The sequence below is a fragment of the Anas acuta genome, chromosome 3 (genome assembly GCF_963932015.1).
Source record: "Anas acuta chromosome 3, bAnaAcu1.1, whole genome shotgun sequence".
Lineage (NCBI taxonomy): Eukaryota > Metazoa > Chordata > Aves > Anseriformes > Anatidae > Anas > Anas acuta.
This window is the reverse complement of record NC_088981.1, coordinates 52,084,738-52,106,233: the sequence shown is the minus strand read 5'-3', so window position 1 is coordinate 52,106,233 and position 21,496 is coordinate 52,084,738. Positions and strand designations below refer to the sequence as shown.

General features: G+C 37.4%; 1 protein-coding gene across 1 annotated transcript in view; it reads right to left on the bottom strand.

Annotated features, from left to right (window-relative positions):
- Positions 1 to 422: 422 nt before the first annotated feature.
- Positions 423 to 21,496, bottom strand: part of ESR1 (estrogen receptor 1) — a 165,223-nt gene continuing 144,149 nt past the window's right edge. The window contains 4 exon segments of the mRNA XM_068677118.1: positions 423 to 4,042; positions 4,045 to 4,256; positions 5,612 to 5,795; positions 12,397 to 12,530. Coding sequence (XP_068533219.1) covers positions 4,002 to 4,042; positions 4,045 to 4,256; positions 5,612 to 5,795; positions 12,397 to 12,530 — 571 coding nt within the window. The 3' untranslated portion in view covers positions 423 to 4,001.

Sequence of the window (21,496 nt, the reverse complement as noted above, 5' to 3'; positions counted from 1 at the left end):
TTTGAGGGTAGGGGTGTGGAGGCAGTTGAAGTTTTCTTTTTTTTTCTTTTTCTCCAATTTAAGTTCCAATGACCTGCTAACAGTCCTTGCAATATCCATGGGAACTCATTTCAGTTTTGTTTTTTTAAATATATTTTTTAAATTGTTAAAACCCTTACTATACAGAAGGAGAAAAATAATCAAGAGATTTCATTGAAACCTAATAGAAAAATTTACCACAAATACACACCAAGAAACGCTCATTAAAATATTTTTCCCCAGTACAAATCCTACTAACCCCAACTGGGAGTTTTACCTGAGACAAAGTCTGCAAGATGAAGACATGGCTCGAACCACTACAAACCAGAGAAGCTTTCAAATATTGTTGGAAACTCATTCAACTGGGTGCTACACATCACTCTATCATCTCTGCTCCTGTCTCCTCCTTTTTTTTCTTTTTTTTTTTTCTTTTTTTTGGTAATACAACAACCATATTCTCAAGCAAAGCAAGTTCATCTGGTCTAGTTCTAGTTGGCTTATGCTGGTATTACATTGCCTATGTTTCTAGGGCTTTCTTGTGTTGGTATTTTTTTGTTTGTTTGCTTGTTTTTGTTTTTTAAAAAAATCCACATATAAACATTATAAAATAATTCTTTCATTAGCTGTCCAGAGACATCACTATGAATGTTTTGGTAAAAGCATAATTAGCTGCCTTGAATATTTTTCTTTGATTTTTTTTTTTTTTTACATGCTATATATTTTTGTTTAATATCCAGCACCAGGTATTCAGGTAGTACTGGTTTGTCAGCTGCAAATATAAAGTATATATGTATATGTATATATATATATGTATATATACACATGAAATAGCATCCTGTGAAATAATAATTACCAAATGGCAGGCACAATTTTCTGCATACATGAGAGCATAATTCAGAATTACATATGAAAAAAGTTGCCACATTTATAGCATATAATTTGTTTAATCCGTTGAAGAGCTACATTCAGCTGTCTGGCATGTGGACAATCATCTTTATAGATAACTATGGGAAGATTACTATATTCATTAAGGTGCTACTTCAAATAAAAGATCATCAACAAGTTAAAGACACAGATCATGAAACTGCCCCAAGGTAAATGAATGTATCATTGGCAATCACTCTTTTTCTTTCCTGAATGCCCTTGGTGGTGCTGCAGCATACGCGGGGGGACTGGTTGACTAAGTAACTTCATTGCCAGGGCTCAACTTAGGAGAACATTTGTAATTATAACTGCAAACTCACTGATTATTTCTTATGTTACAAGCCACATTTTGATACCGTTCTGTCTGCTGCATACCACTCCAAATCATGCTTGTCCAGCCTCACTGGGACAATCTGTAGAGTGCATTGGTATTAACCTATGTAAATATCATCAGAATCTGGACCTTTGTTGTGGATTGCTCTCCATCAACTATTTTTTTTTCTTTGAGGCCAAATTTACACTTAAATCAATACAATGAATTCTTCTTGGATGTAGGAGGCAAGGCATTTATTTAACCTAATTTTCTTAGCAGCTGATGAGCCACAGGCTTGATCCATGTGTTCTGTCATAGAGAACACACAAGCTGCACACAGAGCATTGAAAAAGCAGCTCTAATGCACACTGGGCTACAAGTGAATAATGGCAATGTAAGTACTTAAGTGTATCTACAGGAATTCCTGTGCTCCATTCAAATCTTAACCTGCACTCATTTCAGGGCATTCATGATTTTTCTAACACATTTGAAAACCAGCTACTAAACAAAACAAACAAAAATAAAATGTGCATTTTTTTTTCAAGGCATTTTGAAGCCTTCCAAAAGCCCTTAGGTACCGAACTTACACACACGCACACACACACACACACTCTACTAAATACATAAAAATACAACTCCTTCAGCACATCAGAAAAAAAAAAAAAAAAAAAAAAAGATACTATAATATGCATCAATAGAAGGCCTATTCACTTACAGTGATTGCTTCACACATTCAGACTTGCACTGTTTTCAAGGAATCTTCTCAAGCATGTAGGTAGCATCTATCTTTAGACTTTTAAACTGCACGTATCCTCAGATATGTACATTAAATTGTTATGGACATCGTTATCTACACTCACTAAAAAGTTGAATCCTTGACATGGAGCTCAAACTCATCCTATGCCTTGCTGCCTTCACAATTGCTATGTAACTGAAACTCACTGAAAACTCACTTCTGCTTGTCTAACAGTGAGCATGGTTAGACGTAGGCACTCCTGTACCGCATTAGTTACACTATTTCCTATAATTAGTTACAGGATATTCCAATCAGCATAACCTAACATAAAGACATTGACTATAGTAGTAAAAGAAGCATCCCCAAACCCTCCTCTAGCACTGTGGCCTGCTGCCATGAAGTAGCCTATACACATGCTATAGAACTTCCTCGCTGACAGGTGGTCACTTCCAACCAGCTATTGAACTAGTCCCTGGTGGTCCATGCTAACTCTCAAACTGCACCTGAAAACCAGACATGCAGATATCACAGGCAAAGATTATCATTAAACTAATAAATCATCCCCAACATATATAATAATCACATTCCAGTACCCAGCAACATTCCCTGACATGTTTAGTTTTCTATCCTAGAGGCAGTCAAACAGCAGCACCAAATCCTGTTTTGGACAGTTTATAGTACGGATAGGTCGGTCCTTCTTTTCAGTGTCTCTCCTTCATGAGTTGCGGAAATTCTTACTGTCAGTGGACCTTTTGTATATTTATGGTTGACGTGAAGAATCCAACTAACTGCATGAAGAACTGTTACACACATGCATGAAGAAAGCCAGATTTACCTTCCTTTCACCTGAGCATGCAGTCCTGGAGCCTTCACCGTACCTGAGACACATTGTCCACTTCTGATATCACAGATGAGATGGAACTTAACAGTGATTTTTGAGTTTGCCCCAATAATAGCTGAAGAAAGCCAATGCAAAACCTACTGTTCTGGCTCTGCTGGCCCTCAACAGTCCGGGTAGGCAGGACTGCCATGAATGGGACAATCCCACACTCCTATGCCAGTCTTATGACGTCATCACCCCTTGGTTTGTAGCGCAACAAAGCAAAGGAGAGGGAAAGTTTTTGGTTTTGTTCTTGTTGTTTTGTTTTTCATAAAACAATGTATGTGCGATAAGGTGAGCTTTAATTTTTGTTGTTGGTTCTTTTCTGGCATGATGAGTTTTTGTACTCACGTGATCTGACTCAAGAGCAATTATCTATATTATCATTGCTTGCTATTTTGCCCTTGTTTTAAACACTGCTGAGCAACAGAACAATTTAGCTTCATAGGATAGGATACACACAATGCAATTTGGCTAGAAGATATGATAAAAGGACCTAAAAGTTTGGTCAGTATGATCTTGAAAGGGAGCTATCTGGTGATGTAAGCCAGTAAGGCAAAACAGAAATTTTAAGAAAGGGGGTACTTTCTACTGTAAGAAGAAGAGAGGCAGAAATCTACCTAAACTACCAAGGCAGCCACTAGCAGTACAGTTTCACTGTGACACACTTAGATGCCAATCAACTTTCCATTATCCCTCACTAAAACTCATTCAGAATCTACCAAACTTCTTCAAAGTTTCAAGCAATTCAAGGATTAAATGGGCTCAGAATTTGGGGTGGATATCAACAAAGGCTCCCACTCAGGAAGATACCAATATGCATGGCTGGTATGGCCTATTAATTTATGGTAAAATGGAGGCTTAAGTTTATATTAGGACTTACCCAACTTGCATGCAAAAATAAATTAAAACACTGCAAATTCAAATTAAGTTAGCCTGCCAATCCTTGCTGGCTGTCCATAGCAATGAAACGTCTTTCAATTAGAATAAGCAATCAATTTAGGCAAGCGCTTGACAAACACTCAAATGGAAAATACAGGTTACTGATGTCATTGGAGTGTTTACATGAGTGGCACTGCAGATGAAATGAAGCATGAGCTAGGTAGTACGCTGCTGGGTTTCTCATACCATTATATATACTGACTTTTGTTTATATTGTATTCTGCATATTCTCCTCTTCTTTGCTGTTTATGTAAAAGGACTGCAAGGAATGAGAAGAAGCTGATGCAGTCGTCAGCTGGCTCCGGTTCTCCTCTTCCATTGGTGCAGCACTCCTGGCTGCTGGGGCATGCAGGCGGTGAGCGTCCAGCATCTCCAGCAAGAGATCGTAGAGTGGAACTATGTTTTTGCACTTCATATTGTACAAGTGCTCCATTCCTTTGTTGCTGTGGGTTTTAATGAAACAACAGTTACTTTCTGAATGTGCTATAAAAAAAAAGCTGTCAGCTAATCATAGTTGGGTTCCAATAAATTCCACCTTGTTTAAAATAATTAACTTAGCAGCTTAATTGATGCACACTCCTTCTACAGTTTGCAGAAGTCAGCTTCAAAGAACTATTCAGGCTGCCCATGAGCAATTGCCTTCTAAAATGTGGCTGTTTTCTCTTTTGCCTAAGAGGTGACCTAGAGCGAATGGACTCCTAATTTAGGCACTTTGATTACATGGTTGGGATGAATCTTGGTTTTCCATAATTTAACTTTTTTTTTTCCTAGAAAATAACCTTTTGGCCAATTTGAGTTAATGCTATCTTTGCAAACTATAGAAACAGTAATTCACTGTGCATCTGAACTTCCTTAGTTGTTCAAATTCTTAAGAAAACAAACACCAAAATGGTGATTAACATGAGAACAAAGAAACTCCCCCAAAAGATACATATAAAACACATACCCCTTAGCTTTTTCCTGAAAGTCTGTATGTCAGTCTAGTATTTAAAATATTTATGTCTCAGCTTCATTAGCTACTTTGTGGTAATTAATATAATTTTAATTTTATTAACTGAGATAATGAAAATTAAAAACTGTATAACAGCAATGCCTCTTATTACTTAGTAAAACTAAAATATCTACTGTGTCTTTGTATAGGCTTGTCATGCTGCACACACTCCAGCTAGTGAGCAGCTACCTTAAGAGGTAATTACATTAGGGAGAATGACTGCTGAGACTACCAACAAACTGAATGCCTCAGGCACTTCACCTCTAATTAGCAAAGGGCACAGTGCTCTAGATTGGGACTCAGAAGATGTGCATTTTATCTTCACCCATAAGATACATATAATGATAATAATATCTTTTCTAAAGTGATTTGCAATCAAGCCACTTGTGAGAGGTGGCTATATAAAAGCAAGAGTTTTATTAAATCTTATCTTAAAGGAAACCAGAATCTGTAGAACTAGGCTGCTGTTACATTGTTTTTCATCTGCTTGATACCTTTCAAACGGAATAACAAGGCACATAGTGTTAAAAGCAGACAGTGGCACTGTCAAAGCTAGAAGTAAAGGAAAAGAAAAAAAAAAAAAAAGAAGAAGAAGAAGATACAAATTGGGAAAATGTTTACCCCTTTCACACCATAATCCAGCATACTGTTTTGTGCACAAACTCCATATATACTTATGGAAAGAGGACAATGATCTATCCTTTATATAATGCACACAGTTTGCACTCACTCCATGAATAAAAGAACAACAAGCACACCTGTGCATTTGTGAAACCTCCCTGCACCTAACCTTGTGCTTGCTCTCACCTCATATGCCTGATGTGAGAGAGGATGAGGAGAAGCTGAGCCAGGCGCCGGTGCTGCTGCTGCAGGGAAAGACCTGACTTAGCCATTAAATGTATCAGAGTATCTGTGATTTTGTCCAGAACACGGTGGATATAGTCTCTCTCTTCCAGGGATTTCAAGGTGCTGGAAAGAAAAGTGTACACACCTGGAGTAGGGAAGAGAAAGAAAACAAACAAACCACAGGCAAAAATTACTTTGATAGAGTAAGACCTTGTGGCTGTCCTCTTCAGCTCTGTTAAACCATAGGAGCTGCCTGTGAGCATCCTACTTTGGAAGGCACCTCTGCATATAAATTTTTCATCTCCTGACAGTTGGGAAGGATGTGGTGACAGTCAGGAAACAGGAAAGAGTGGCTTAGAGAAGCACAGGGTAAAAAATAAATCTCCCAGAAAGGGCTGCTGGGCAACAGAAGCATTATCTAGGGGGCTGTACACGGAATTAATCCGTTCATTTAAGGAAGAGAATAAGGAAACTAAACAGCTCACAGAAACATGAAGAACAAAGTCTTGGCCATGAGACAACTTTCATCCCACCCTGAAGCCTGGATTTGGTCACTGTGGACAGAGCAGAAACAAGGGGTAGCAGGGGTCACCCATATCCTGGAGGTAGACCTGACCTCAGGCTGCTCGCCTCTCTTGATCATGCAGCTCCAAAAGAAGGAGATGCTGTTGCTACTTGAGAACTCTGCCATACTGATTGACCCAGCCCAGGTTGTCAGCAGGTTTTCCCATTTTCTGTGCTGTTTAATGTTTGGGTTCTGGTAACTTGCTAGGCAATCTAGGACTGAATAATATGTTACAACACATGTAAATAAAACTAGCACTGGCCTCAACAAGACCCTCTCAACCAACTAGGTTGGCTATATTGAAACCCGTTTCAATATAACCATCTTTCATGGCTTCTTGAAATTGAACTACTTGAAAGATTTGGACCAGGAGGAAATTTTTCCAGAGATCAAACCATCTCCCTCCAGCAAGCCCCTCTACACCTAGAAAAAGCTATTTTCTGTGAGTAGCAGCTTCTTGGGTACATGAAACACATCAGATTTCTCCCTTAGAAGTTCTATACTATTCTACACTTTTTTACCTGGACTTCATTCTGGAGGAAAACACAACAAATGTGAAGCATGTCACAGTAGCACTATGCTACCAAATGGCAGCTGTTGCCTACAGAACTACTTTTTAAATTTTCTGGATTGATCTTATAACTCTAGATAGTTTGTATTAGTATAATCCATCCTTGAGTGAGCAACAGGTTAAGAAGTATGTATGATGATACAATCAAACAGTCTTGATCATGACCTGTCTTCATTGACCTGTCTCCATAAAGTACTTGATAAATCCTGTGTTTTATGCTTTCTGCATCAACATATATAGCCAAGAAATAATTTGTGGGGGGTTTATTTGTTTGGTTGGTTTTGGTCCCTGGAAAGAAAAAAAAATGGTTCATGGAATTGCTATTCGTTTAGTTTTTCTTTACAGCATCATATATAGCAAAACATGCAATCCAGTTAGGGATATTAAAAAATAATAATAATTAAAAAAAATGCACTATAACACACACACACACAGTAACACATGTACTCCAGCTTGTTTGTACTGTTTGCAGCTGGGCATTATGCCATCAGATTTGAAGATAAGCATATTTATTCATGTGTCAGAGCAGTCAGGGAACTGAGATTATTTTTTTTTATTTTTTTATTTTTTTTTAGCCATCTTTGTGATGTGTCTCACATCCTCATATCATCCTGGTATGTCAAGGACCCAGTACCTAGAAATACTGTAACCTGTAAGTAGGTTTTACGACTTTGGTCTTTTGCTCTAAAATGAAACATAAATTTGTGAGTATGTGTATATGTGAGAGAGAGACTGTTCAAAACCAAAACCAAAACAAAAGGGCAACAGAAATACAGCACAGCTTCTGCAAACCAATAGTCAGAACCCTTTATTTTGGTAGTGACTATTGCTTCGAATTTTATATAGATAGATAGTACAATGGCCTCTTTTCTCACAAAGCTTTCAATGATTGTTATTTTTACTGAAATGAATTCAATGTAAAGAAACAGCTCTTGGGGTTTTTCTCAGCTGGATGACTCCAGAAGCTATTAAAAAGTATAAATCAAAAGTAAACAAAAAACACTCCCCCCAAAATGAAGAGACTTCAGGCAAATGCCCATCAATAACTGCCAAGAAAAATGACAATTGGTTTTGCTTTCTACCCCAAATGACTGCTCCTGCCTCAGGCCAATGACCAGAAATTTCCCCAAAAGAAATACCAGATATCCATCATAGACACACACTCACAAGCAGAGTTTTGAAACAAGAGTGCAGAAAAATTGTCTTAGCAAAGTGAAATTTAACAGTCTCAAAGGTCTTTCCAAGCTCTGAAGCAGACAGAAAGCCGAGAGCAGAATTGAATAGCTACCGGTTGGTTTTCCAGCTATATGTCATTATTGTAAAACATCATAGGAGAGAGACTAGAGACTGCACTGCCCTGTGAAAAAGCAAAGCCTACAAGGCTGTGCCCAAACAAAAAACTATGTACACAGATTTCCTCAGGGACTGCAGTGCTACTGTGCCAGTTGTTGGTATATCATGGTAAAGTTTTGCTATATACAAGTATTGCTATATACACTGATATAGGCATTGCTGTAGAGGAAAACGTCCTCTAAATATTTTCTATCACAATAAATCCTGGTTTAAAACATATTTACATTGTGTTCATTCTCACAAAACAAACCAAGGGTCTTTTTCCCTTCTATCAAGCCCCATCGGTCTGTATCTGTATCAAGTCAGGCTGAGCAAAGAGCAAGTTCAGCTTTGTACAATGCACTCATGTAATTCTCCACCATCAAAATAAAGAAATCAATTAAAAGCACAATTCTACATGAGAAGGGAAAATCAAAAAAATAACAGTCACAGGAATGATGCATCAGGGAATTTTACAGGATACATAAAATCAGCAAAATCTTACCATCTCTGTGGACTTATCAGCAAACTAAGTAAATCAGCTGCTAAGGAAGATGTGACCAAAATCTGTGTCTCCAAAATGAAGAGATGATTACCCAAAAGTAAAACATTTGGCATTTTGTTGCTTTTTCATGTTTCTTAGAACATGAATGTTCATAAGAAACGGCATTCTGTTATTGAGCTGAACGTGGTTTTCAAAAATCCAGTTTTGCTTTTTAGTCAAAAGACATTGCTGCAGCTTTAGAGGGGCACCTTTGGTTTTGTTATTTAGCTGGAGACAGTGCTGTCCTTGTTGTTACAGACATGCTGTCTCCTTGATATCTCAGGAAAAATTTGGAAGCAGCATAAATGTATATTTTGCTTTATAAACAAAACCTTCCATCTTTTCCACACACACTGAGGGAAAATAAAAATAAAAATAAAAAAATAAAAATGTTAAGACCACATGGAAAAGCAGTAGAAAGATATTAAACAGCCTTGAAAGATTCTGTAAAAAAAAAAAATAATAATAATAATAAATGTCCAGCGAAAGCAAACAGCCCTGCCTCATGCGGAAAGACTAACATATCCAAGGATTTAACAACGAAATGTTTGTGTACACTTGGGGAATAAACTCCACATGGACTTTTAGAATGCAAATAGAGAATGCTTTTAAATATGAAGTGTAGCATAATTAGTGCAATTCAGTTTTGGATTTTTTTTAAACCTTTTAAGATCAGTTGATTTAATCATATGTGTATATAATATAAATAGCAGAGATGAAGAGATCATTTTGTGTATATCTGCTGTTTCTTTAGTAAAAGATTTGTGTATATATATACGTGCAACCTTAGAGAAAGTGTATTCTAGAATGGAGGTTTGTCCTCCTCAAATAGCAGTAACTTCAGGGTCAGATCAACCTGCCCAGAGGTTGCTCAGTTGAGTTTTGGTATCTCCGAGGATGGAGATCCTATCATCTTTCTGGCCATCCTGTTCCAGTGCTTAAGCTCTCTCACTGGAAGGAATTTTTTTCTACTCACCTCCGAGAAAAGTCTTTCCCTGTTTTTTCTGTAACCTGCTCATAAGCTATCTGAGGACAGCTGTCCCTCACCCTTCCCTTTTCCAGGCCGAATATACCCAGCTCTCTCAGCCTCTCCTCATAAATCACATACAATGTGTGCTTCGGAGCACATAAGCACATAATATTTCATGTGTGTCCAGCACTTTGCTTCAGGGAAGCTGGCTATATTTCATGAAGTAAAGCATCTCCAGAAGTCATTTCAGAATATCTATGCCAAACAACACTTAAACAGATATTACACATACCCCAAAGTATCCTATTTCTCTGCCTCTGTAATGCAACCTAGCTTCCTAAAAGGGATCTAACATTCAGAAGCTTGTGCCCACATTCCGACCATCCTGTAGTTAACTCCTCTGACAGTTATAAAATACTTTGATTAAAGGAATGTAAAAACAGAAATAGAAAATTACCCTTATGCATAAAGTCAGTGAAAATCAATACGGGCATACATTCTGTGGCCATATTTATGTATACATTCAGTTTACAGTGTACTCAGAAATACTACAATGAGTGCAGTATGCAAACCAGAGTAGCGCATGATGATCCATGTAACAATGGTATAAATTGTTTTCATCACGAACCTGTAACAGCTTAGCCTGAGCTATTCCTTCTGAACCATCATCACCAAAGCTCTTGTAAAAATGCCAGCCTTCTGAGCAAATATAAAATTTTATTTAATGTAATAAATAAACATACAAATAAATAAAAACACTCTAAATCAGATCATTCACCAGAACATCAGATCAACTCTGACCTTCTACCGTATAAACGCCATCATTTCAAACCTGTAGTGTGGTCCTGAACCTTGAAGGAGTGAAGATCCATAGCTCCTAGCCTTGCCTAGTGGGCCCATCTCTCTTACGGGCAGAAGGAAGTCTGCCTCTTACTATTACTGGATGTACTGGCTGCAGGTCTTTTTACCATTTTTTCCTAGAGAAATCTTGAAACAGAAAGCACCATTAATGGAAGAGAGATGTGCTTACAAAGGATGTGCCTGACAGGGCTATGACTAAATAACAACATTATTTTTCTGGATCCATATTAAATACAGAAGTGGGGCAAAAACTCTTAACATTATGACTCGAGGACTTCACATTCAAAACTTGTACCTCTAACACATTTCATTCAAATTTCCAATTCTATGTATTTTCTAGTTCTAATTCAGAACTAGATTTATTTAAGAAGATAATCACATTTGCTTATATTAGCTGAAAATCTGGAGCAGCATTGCCTTTCTGGAAGAGCATTTAACTTTAGTAAATAGTCTCCTACAATTATCAGGACAACAAAAGGAAAAAAAAAATCTCAAAATGTATTTAATTACAATTATCCCACCTTGGCATCCAAGACAAAAACAATAGCTCTTCATTCATCTAATATGTCAGGTGCTTGCCTCAGATGTCACTTTTTGGTAATTAGTGGCAATCACAATAAAATCTGAACTATATTAATATCTCATAGAATTTAATTGGACTATTTTATACATGTATATGCTTATATAAGTAAATAGTTCTGCTTTATTAATTTATTTATTTTATTTAGATCGGGTTGTTTCCATAAAGGACTAAGTGCCTGAATGGTATGACAAAGTCTGGTGTGATTAGAATCACCTTTTGATAAGAATTAATTGATTTTGCATTTCATGCAACTTGAGCAAGTGGTCTGCTAGACTACAGGATAAAAGAGACACACAGCTCTCCACATGTGCTTTGTCTGGAGGCTAATAATGTCTACAATTTTAAACACAGCAGGAAAAGTGGAGAACAAGTAAATCCTCAGGGCTGGAAAACTTTGGCATTTTTAGTCATTAGATAACAACTTAGCAGGGAACTGAATCTAAAATTTTGCCTTTGGTGCCTACATTATTATTTTAGACCTCTATCGTTGTTATAAGGATGTTGTGGGTTTCATTTCTGCATCTAAAATGAATTGTCTGGAGATTTTTCTCCAGAAAAAAATAATGATAATAAAAAAAGAATGTTGTGCAACAGAAACTTTCTGCCACACTCTTCAACTGTTATTTACTTATTTCAATGATGTGATGAAGAATTCATCAGATAACTTCAGATATTTTTATCTATAGCTAGGCTTGTTGTCTAGTTGTTTATTTATTTATTTATTTTAAGTTTATTTAGAATGAGATTTACAGCCTAAAAATAATTTCATCAAATATAAAGGAAGTATAAATTGCTGGCACCAGTATTAGGTGGTTGTATTTTAACATAAACAATCATGATAATCTCAATTACATCATTGCCATTCTTTCCTTCTTTCCCTTCATTTTGCCATTGTCAAAAAGAAAAAAAAAAAAAAAAGAAAAAAAAAAAAAAGGAAAGCATAGGCCCATAAAGCTTAGTTATAACTAAGTATTGCCTTTGGATGCCTGCAGTGTGGCTCCAGCTACCTCAGTGCCTTGTAATCAGGACTTTAACAAGACCTACCAATTCCTAGTTCAACACAGTGCTCCAATTGTCCTCCAAGCCAGCTGCATGCAGTGTATCAACCTCTAGTCATGTTAATTTGCTGGGTCCAATCCACACCACTGACCAGATTTGCCCTCTTTCATCCCTACCTGGTGGTTCTGCCCATATATCTTGATAGCACTTTCAGTTGCTGCTGCCTCAAAATGAAAACATCACCAGAGACAGCAAGCAGCACTCAAACTGCATGCAGAAGCAATGACAATTACCCGAGTGACAGCAAAGCACACCACTTACCAGAATTGAGCAGGATGATGGACTTAAGGCACACAAATTCCTCCCCTTGAAGGTTCATCATGCGAAACCGAGCAGCAGTAGCCAGCAGCATGTCAAAGATTTCCACCATGCCCTCTACACATTTCCCTTGATTCCTGTGTGAATACCATCAAGGGGGAGATATTCACAGCTTTAACTTGGTAGTATGAGCTTTTCATTCCCCTGGACCATTCCCCTTCAATTTGATTTGTCAAACCTCAGAGGACTGCTAGCACATGACTTCCTGCTTAATGCTGCATGGTTGTATGTGTGATTACAAAAGCATGATTCCCAGTTTCCCAAATAAAATGAATAAATAAATAAATTATGTTTTTCCTGGCATTACTGCAGTGGAACATTTGAGACTGATTCAACCAAACCCTTACATTCAGGACACAAAAATGTTTAAAACTACATTTTAAAACTACATTTTGATTTATTTTTCATGTTTTGCTTTTTCTCCTTTTTTTTTTTTTTTTCCTTCAACTTACATAGCTCATTCTGTACTTGTTCCTACCTGGAATGACATAATGTTCCAATATGCTTCTCACATTTTTCTTCTGCAAGCAGCACACCTCCATAAAGAATAAGCCATGAACTCAGGAAGGACTCATTGGGCCAAAGTCTTGTTTGTATGAGTGTGTCTGATTAAAGCTTCAACTTCATGTCAGAAACCAACTCTCTTCTTACAGTACAACTTTAAACAAAGATGGTCTTAAGCTGAGGGAGAATCTTCATGCATTCACTAATAATGTAAATTAAACACTTCCCTCTGCTCACAACACCAGGTATTCTCACTCACAAATTTTCATCTTGCACGTCCAAGAATTAATGAAGACAGTATGTAATTTAATGAAAATTTTGTCTGCATATTTTCTGGTCATGGAATTTTAGATCATTTACAGTACTACCTTTTACCAAAAACTACCTACTTTTAATTTCATTAGGACTTCCTGAGTGAAATTTTAATATATAAATCTCAGTGATCAGAGTTACTGACTAAAAATATACTATTTTTTAGATATGGGATAAACATTTCAGATTATCACTATAAGAAAACGCAAAGGAAATTTCAGATGATCAGATGGCTGTCACACTGTAATTTGTACTGCAAACACAGATTAAGCGTCTCCTAATCTCACCATGGCAAAAACAACACTACCAGCACGGACACACCCGCCTCATTCCTGGAGCAGCCATGTTGTCAAGACCTCTTAGCTAATGTCTAAACTCTTGCCTGAGCCTCAAAGAAAATACTCGCCTTCCTCTTTGACTACAGTCTGAGAAAATTCTTTGCACTTCCAGATCCTTCCTAAACCTAAACCTGGGTCAAAGAAGGGGAGAGGATGTGGGTGGACTTGTGGGAGGACTTGTGCTACCTTTTGAGTTCAAACCCCTGTTCAGTTTAACATGGTGCTTGATCTTAAATCTGCATCTCATATACCACAGAGCAGGACATTGCATGTTACAGAAGCTATTTCATCTGCTTTCAGAAATATTTAAACAAAGCAGAACAATGTCAAGAAAAGAAACTGAGAGACACTCCCTTAAAACAGCCAGCAGAGTGTTGGTTAAAAAACAATAATATAAAAGAAATGATATGCTTATCCAGTGTATCATTGGAAGTGGGAGGTCAGGGTTTGAGTTCTAGCACTGCATCAGATACTAGGGAGGTCTGTAAGCACAGACTATGGAGCAAGTTTTTCAGTCACTGTTATAGCTGCACAAATTTGATGACTTTTCTGTGAGAAAGAGATGACTCAGCCTTGGGAGTGCAGAGTACGAATAATTTAATAAGGAGGATTGGTTGCTCCTTCTTGCCTTAGGTCCCTATGGGCTACCTACCAGCTGCACATTGAGCACTCCCTAATTCTCCCCATGCATTTCACTTGTGAAAATGTGATTTCCATTGCTCAGCAGTCACCCAGTCACAAGCTGAAACATTTGGGAATGCAATTTACATGGCCTATTCTGGCTTCTAAAATGTTCACTTAAGAAATAGTGATTTAAACTGCAGCAGCTTTTAAGAAATGACCAGCTACACTTGTAATTTCATGTATTAGGATTCCCTAGGCTACAGTAACAAGTGCAGTGTAAAAAGTCTTGGACTGATGTCTATGTCCTATGGTTGGCAGGCAGGCAGATTCAGTGCAATGTTTCATGTAGAGCACATAATGCCTTTGGCACCTCATTCACAATGCCCTGAAGGATGAGCAGATCTAAAGGACTGATCTCAGCCTGGTATATTTGAACTTGAAATTCAAATATAAATTGTGAATTTGAATGTAAATCGTGAATTTGTAATTCCCAGTTCTGCCTCTTTTGCTTGAAGGCTGAATTTGAACATGGATTTTTCAGTGATGACTTGTCAATTATACTGCTCAGTGTTAGGTAGAAGAAACTCTTCAGCAAAGACCACCTTGCTGAAAAACTTCACTGGTTGGATTCAATTATATTCCTCCTCTGTTTGAACATAAATAAAATAAACAAAGGCAATGTAGTATTTAATAGCACCACAGGCAAATCAAAAACAAATAAAAAACAGGCATTCAAAGCAAGGCATGAGAATATGAACAGTTTCTATTGCCTCAGAATCTGTTTTGTCTGATAAAATTTAAATTCAGTTGAAAGAAAACAAACATGAACCTTTACAGTGAGACAATTTCTGCTGTTTCTGGTACAATTAATATTCATGTCTATAACTAGAGAAAGATTAACTTGCCCATACAATTCAGCACAGTTTCAGAGGACTAAAAGCCTTCAATGATTTTGCAATAATTTAAATGATACCAATCATTAAGGTTAGCTTAAGAATTTAGCATTTCAGAATTAGGGAGAATTGAAAAGTATCATTAGACCACATTGCAAACCATGCATATTAAAAAAAATAATAATTTTCAAGTCTGGCTAAGACATCTACTTATTTCCTATAACCCATCAAATTACTGACAGTCAGTGTTCAAAAGAGTTCCAACACAGACTGAACAAATTGCAAACCAAGTACTTTTATTTGTAAAATTAAACCTTTTAAAATACCTTATGGAAATTCATAAAACGGAAAAGATATTTTAACAGCAAATAAGAATTATTATCAGGTACCTTTTACAAAAATATTTCAAAGGACGAAGGAATATTACAAGATAATATTCCCGTCAAGAATTTATTGCCAATAGGTATAACTTATGGATAAGAATCTCTAGACTTGCAACATTTTGTCCATTTACCTAAATCTCCTTGTGTGTCTATTTCCCACCAGCTGAATTCATATGATAGGTGATAAACAAAAATTATGTAAATTCAAGAGATTCTAAATACCTCCTAATCTCATTTGCCTTGGTGTGTGAAATACCAAAGAACTCCATAATAAATATTCACATGTGCAAGCAACAAATTGGAAATTTTTGCTTTATTTTCAGACCTAAGCAGCAGCTCCAACTCCACTGAAATTAGTGGAAACTGCAGTGGCTCAGCATGTATGACATGCAGGCTTCTAATCAAGTGTTTTTATTATCTAGCCTACAACACTGGTTTTCTTTGTTAACCAACAAAAACTATCTGAAATAGGAATTTCCAGTTCTCCTAAATTGCCTTCTAATTTTCTAACATAAACTGAAACTATTATCACATCTTCACAGCTATAAGTCCAACAGATAAGAAGGCCAATCTAGGAAGGCCTAGATAACTTTCCTGGAGGACAAATTAAGCAACAGATGTAAAAATTATTTTTATCTCAACATCATGTCTTTGTGTAGTCAGCTTACTGAAAACAAAACAATAATGTCTTGTTTACTGAAAAATGGTGGAGTGTATTCTTGGAAGAATCCTTAACTTTTGACTGTTGGGAAATGTTCAGGCAAGTGCTGCATAGGAGTGCTATGCACATTAATTTTAGTAAGTCTACGGAATCACAGCATCACCCAGGCTGGAAGGCATCTCAGGATGTTTATAGTCCAACTATCTGTTCAAAGTAGGGTTAGATGTGCTCTCAGACAAAGTCACTCAAGGCTTTATCCAGTCTCATCTCGAAAACATCCAGGGGTGGGTGCACAACCTCTTTCAGCTTAATTACTTCCATAGCTATTTTTTCTCCCCTATATCCAGTCAGAACCTCCTCTGCTTTAATTTGACTCCAGTTTCTCAATCTGCCCTCACTAATCTTAAAGAGTCTTGACAACCTCTCTGTAGAATTTACAAGGTTAGGTATGCTTCAGAAGCTGTCTCTTGTTCAGGCCGAACAAATTTTGTTCTCTCAGTTTCTCCTCAAAAGGCATGTGCTCCAACCCTTACAACCTTGGTGGCACTCTCTAAGACTTGTTGAAGACTTTTAACATCTTTCCTGTAACGTGGAGTGCAAAACTGTATGTGCCATTCCAGATATAGTCTAATGGGTGTCAAATAAAGGTGGAATAATTACTTCCCTTGCTCTACTGGCTACACTGCTACTGATACGGCCCAGGATATTGTTGGCCTTCACTGCTGCCATAGTGTAGTACTCAGACCACCTTCAGATTTCTGTTCAGTGGGACCTTAGCTCTCTTCCAGCAGAGCTGTTCCCCATCTTGAACAGGGGCAGTGAATTAAGCCCATCATAAGTGCAGGACTTTGTATTTTTCCTTGCTAAATTTCACGAGGTTCCTGTCAGTTCATTTCTCCAGCCTATCTCAGTCTATCCATATGGCAGCTCAATTCATCAACTGCACCCCCTAGTTTCACGTCATCTGAAAATATGAAGACTATGCACTCCTCCTCCAGGTCATTGACAAAGACAGTTAAAGACATCCTGTGATAAGCCCTTGAGAAACTCCAACTGCAACTAGCATCAAAATAGAGTGTGAACCATTAACAAGACACATTGTCATTTTATTGAAGAAGGCAATCAGGTTGGTCAGGCACAATACACCTTTGCTAAATCTATTCTAACTCACCCTCACCTTCTTTTCTTTAATCTCATAAATGGCTTCCAAGAGAATTTGCACTATGATTTTCCTTGGGATTGAAGCAATGCTGACTATTCAACCTGTAGTTTCCCAGACTGTCTTTCTTTCCCTTTTTGGGGGTGGGTGAAAGATATGCCTTTCTCCAGTCATTGTGTACTTCCCCTGATCTCCACAGCTTTTCAGAGAAAATAGAGAGAAGCCTTGCAATAATATCATCCAACATGTTTGGGTAAAGCCCATCCCATGCACTCATATGTGACTTCTCAAGCAATCCCTGACTTAATTTTCTTTTACAAATTGAATCCTTTCCTCCTTGAACCCTGTACATATGCACACAACCTAAGAATTTATTTAGTTTTGGAAATTTATTAATTTTGATTTTTTTCAGAATTTATTAGTTTCGGAAAAACCCTTGCTATTAGGAATGTCTTTTACAAAAACATAAGACCAAATGACAGATAAGTAAACATTAATAGAGAAGTGTGTTTAGGTGAGGACAACAGGGACCTAGGGAATGTTCTCATTAAACTTTTAATTCAAAGGGAAAAGTTGAAGTTAGAGCAGATACACCCATCAAAACAAAGTCTGACTATGTAGCTGGCATCTCCAGCAACATGCTGGTTTCTTTGACTGTGGTACTTTATCCAATGAAGAGGGACTGCTGAGAACAGATGGGATCTACCAGACTAGGAGAAGGATGGTCATCTTGACCAACAGACATGGTAACTTGGTGAGGAATCCTCTAAACCCAGCTTGTCACAGGATTCCTAAGCCTAAAGTTAGGAAACAGAGGATGTGTGATTGAGAAAAGGCTATGGGGACAACATTCACATTTCTGGTTATAAGGGGGAATTTGAAGGCTTACTTCAAATGCTTGTGCTGTGACACATAAAGAGAAATGAAAATTTATACAAAGTAATATGGCTGTGAAGAGACTGGAATCACATAGGCTTGGTGAGATAGTGCACAGATAAGATAGTACACATAATTGGAGGATGGTCATGGATAGGTACAGCTTAATTAGGAAGAATAGGTATGGAAGAAGAGGAGAGGAACTTGAGCTTTGTATAAAGGGAGTCCTTGATTGCACAGACAGGAGACTTTGGATGTAGGTCAAAGAGAAAGTAATGCTGATGACTTGGAGGGCAGGAGAGATCGCTGCTGGCTGTCTGACCAAGTGGATAAGTCTTTCTATAAATAACTTGTAGAAGTGTCTCAGTAATAAATCTACACTCTTGTGGAGGGTTTCTACATGAATAGTCTGCAATCACTAGCTAGAAAGCCACCACAGTACTATGCAAGCAGTCCAGGGAGTTTCTGGACTGTGTTGATGATAACTTCCACAAAAAGTAGTCTACCAAGGGCGTATCTGTATTGACCAGTCTTCACAAAGACAGAGAAACTGATGGTGAGTGTGCTCATAGATAGGAGATTTAGTTGCAGAAACCATGAGATGTGACTTAGCTCAGGATCCAGAGGTAGGCTGGGAAGACAAACAATAGACTCTGCATTTCAGAACATACTACAGTTTATTTAGGGAATTGCTATGTTGAATGTTCTTGGAGACATGATAGGGAAAAGCATCCAGGGGGATGGAAAATATTTTCAGGAAAATTTACTGAGAACTTAAGAACAGACTCATGCCATCATAGAGGAAGACCAGCTATTTCAGCAGAAGATCCTCTTGGAAAAGCAAGGAGCTCCTTAATGAACTAAACAGAAAAATAAGTAAAATAAACAAAACAAAACAAAATAAAATAAAATAAAATAAATAAATAAAAGCCGGAAGTAAAAGAGTACTGAGGTGCTGTTCGAGCATTTACGTCAAAATGAATTTAGAGCTAAAACTAGTGAGGGACTCAGAAAGTAAGAAGAAGGGAAGTATAGCAGCAACAGATGGAAGTCCAGCAAGAATGAATAGTTGATGAATTGGGAAGAAAGCCTAATGGCTGACTGCATGGAATAGACTGAAGCAATTGAAACATATTTTTTTTTTGGTCATATTTCACTGGCAAAGCCTACTGACAGCCTTCCATCTGTACCAACTCAGTCTGAGAAAGGACAGAGGCAACCAACAGTAACATATTGACGGGTTAGGGAATTGTTTAGGAAATCAGTATTTAGAGAAGCACTTCAAATCCATGGAGACAAATGGGGTTCATTTCAGGGTGCTGAAAGAGCAGATCGATTTTATTTGTTATTCACTATCTAAAAAAGAATATGGAGATTGGAACAGGTCCTGACAAACAGTAGAAGGTTAACTCATCTCTGAAAACAAAAAACAAAACAGGAAAAGCAAACAAACAAAAAAAAAAAAGCATGGAGGAGGATCCATGAAACTTCACGTTTGACCACTCTGACTGATTCTATGATGAAATGATTGATTAAATAATCAAAAGCAGAGTAGGTGCTGAGTTGCAACCTTGCTGGAAAATGGACAGCAAATAAAATAAACTAACAGCATTCTCTCATAGTGGCTAAGGCAAACTGCACATAAACTGTTAGGATGAATTTGGCTGGAATGTGGGAGAAATTGTCCCCCCCTTACCAGCCGGTCCTGTTGAGACCATACCAGTTTCTTGTCTCAGGTCTCTCAGCACGGGAAGGATGTTGGCTGTCTCCTCTGACTGGAGGTGGTCAGAGGCATGCAACATGTGGCCTACAAGAAGGGATGCAATGATTTGGATCTGTTCACTCTGGTGATGAGGCAAAGTATGCACTGAAGAGACAGGCCGAACTGCAACCCACAACTGCTAGAAGGAGCATTATGAACCGGGTGGAATCAAGCTCTTCTCAGGAGCAGTGGGTGCAAAGGGCATCTAACTGCTGCAAGCTGCAGTTAGCAAGGTTTGGGCTGGATTGTGGGAGGGTGATGCAATCCCATAGCAGGTACCCATACAGACTGTGTATTCACTACCCTTAGAGCCTTTTAAGACTCATCTCAGTCAGCTGGCCTAAACTGGTATTGGCAATACTCTTGCTTCAAACAGCAGACTGGACAAAATGATCTGAAACTAACATTTTTGTTTCTAAGTAAATTGCTGGAGAAGTTCCTGAAAGAGTTTGGTTTCAGAGGGTGTAACTAGAAGAAAAAATGTATAACTATTTTTGAGCTTTTTAACAAAGAATCCAAATATGAAGCCAGCATCTGAATAAATAATAAAAGCAATCCTTAAATCATACAAATAATGTTTTCTGCACTAATGTAGTGGTTAAAATAAAAATAAAAAAAATAATTTAAAAAAAAGCCTTTTGATTTCAGCTTCTGCATAAACCTGGCACAGAATACAAAACAGAGGAGAAAAAAAAAATAAAAAGTTAGCCTGACTTCCTGACTTTCTCCAAATTAAAAATCTCTTCATTAGTTTAAACTTGGATTGTATTTTGGAGAGTTTTGAAAGGAGTACTTTCTATGGAAAGGCTTTCATTCATAATAATCTGTTCATTCTCAATGTATAGATTCTCCATATTTCATCCTCCTTATATCTTATTCTCATAGTTATTTTATATTTGGTTAGGATTTGTTTCTAATTCATTAAATTATTCAGTCATGGAAAAGGCAAGGAAGAAATATTTATCTGTACAGTGGTAAGAATACAAATCTAGAGGAAGGAAGCGTTCACATTTTTAAGAGTAGTGCCTTCAAGGTACCTTGATTTTGTTTCTTTTTTTATTATTTTTGGGGGGTATGAGAAGAGTTCACTAAAATCTTTTTCAGTTGATTTACAACACTGTTTCAGTAACTAATTATCATTGTTTAAACAAATACAATATTTTTGGCTACTTATTCAAAAATATGTGCCATTAGTGTCAATGCATGAATCACAGTCTCAGAATCACTCACAGCTGGGCAATTGGAAAATACAGGACTGGAATTAGCACGGTTCAAAATGGAATCAAGTTTGTTTTTTTTTTTTCCATTGAAGAGTTGCTTGAGTCAGACATCTTCCAAGAAACAAAACTGAAATATCAGTTCCGAACAGAAATTTGAGAGAGGAAAGGAAGCAGGACCCCTAAGAGCAAGACTCTTTTCCTCCATTGAGCTGGGGAGTTACACCTGTATTTCTTCTCCTAACAAGCAAGTGACTGCTTTTGGTATTGTAACTATCCCAAAGCAAGTTGAAAAAAACTGTTGTCCACACACA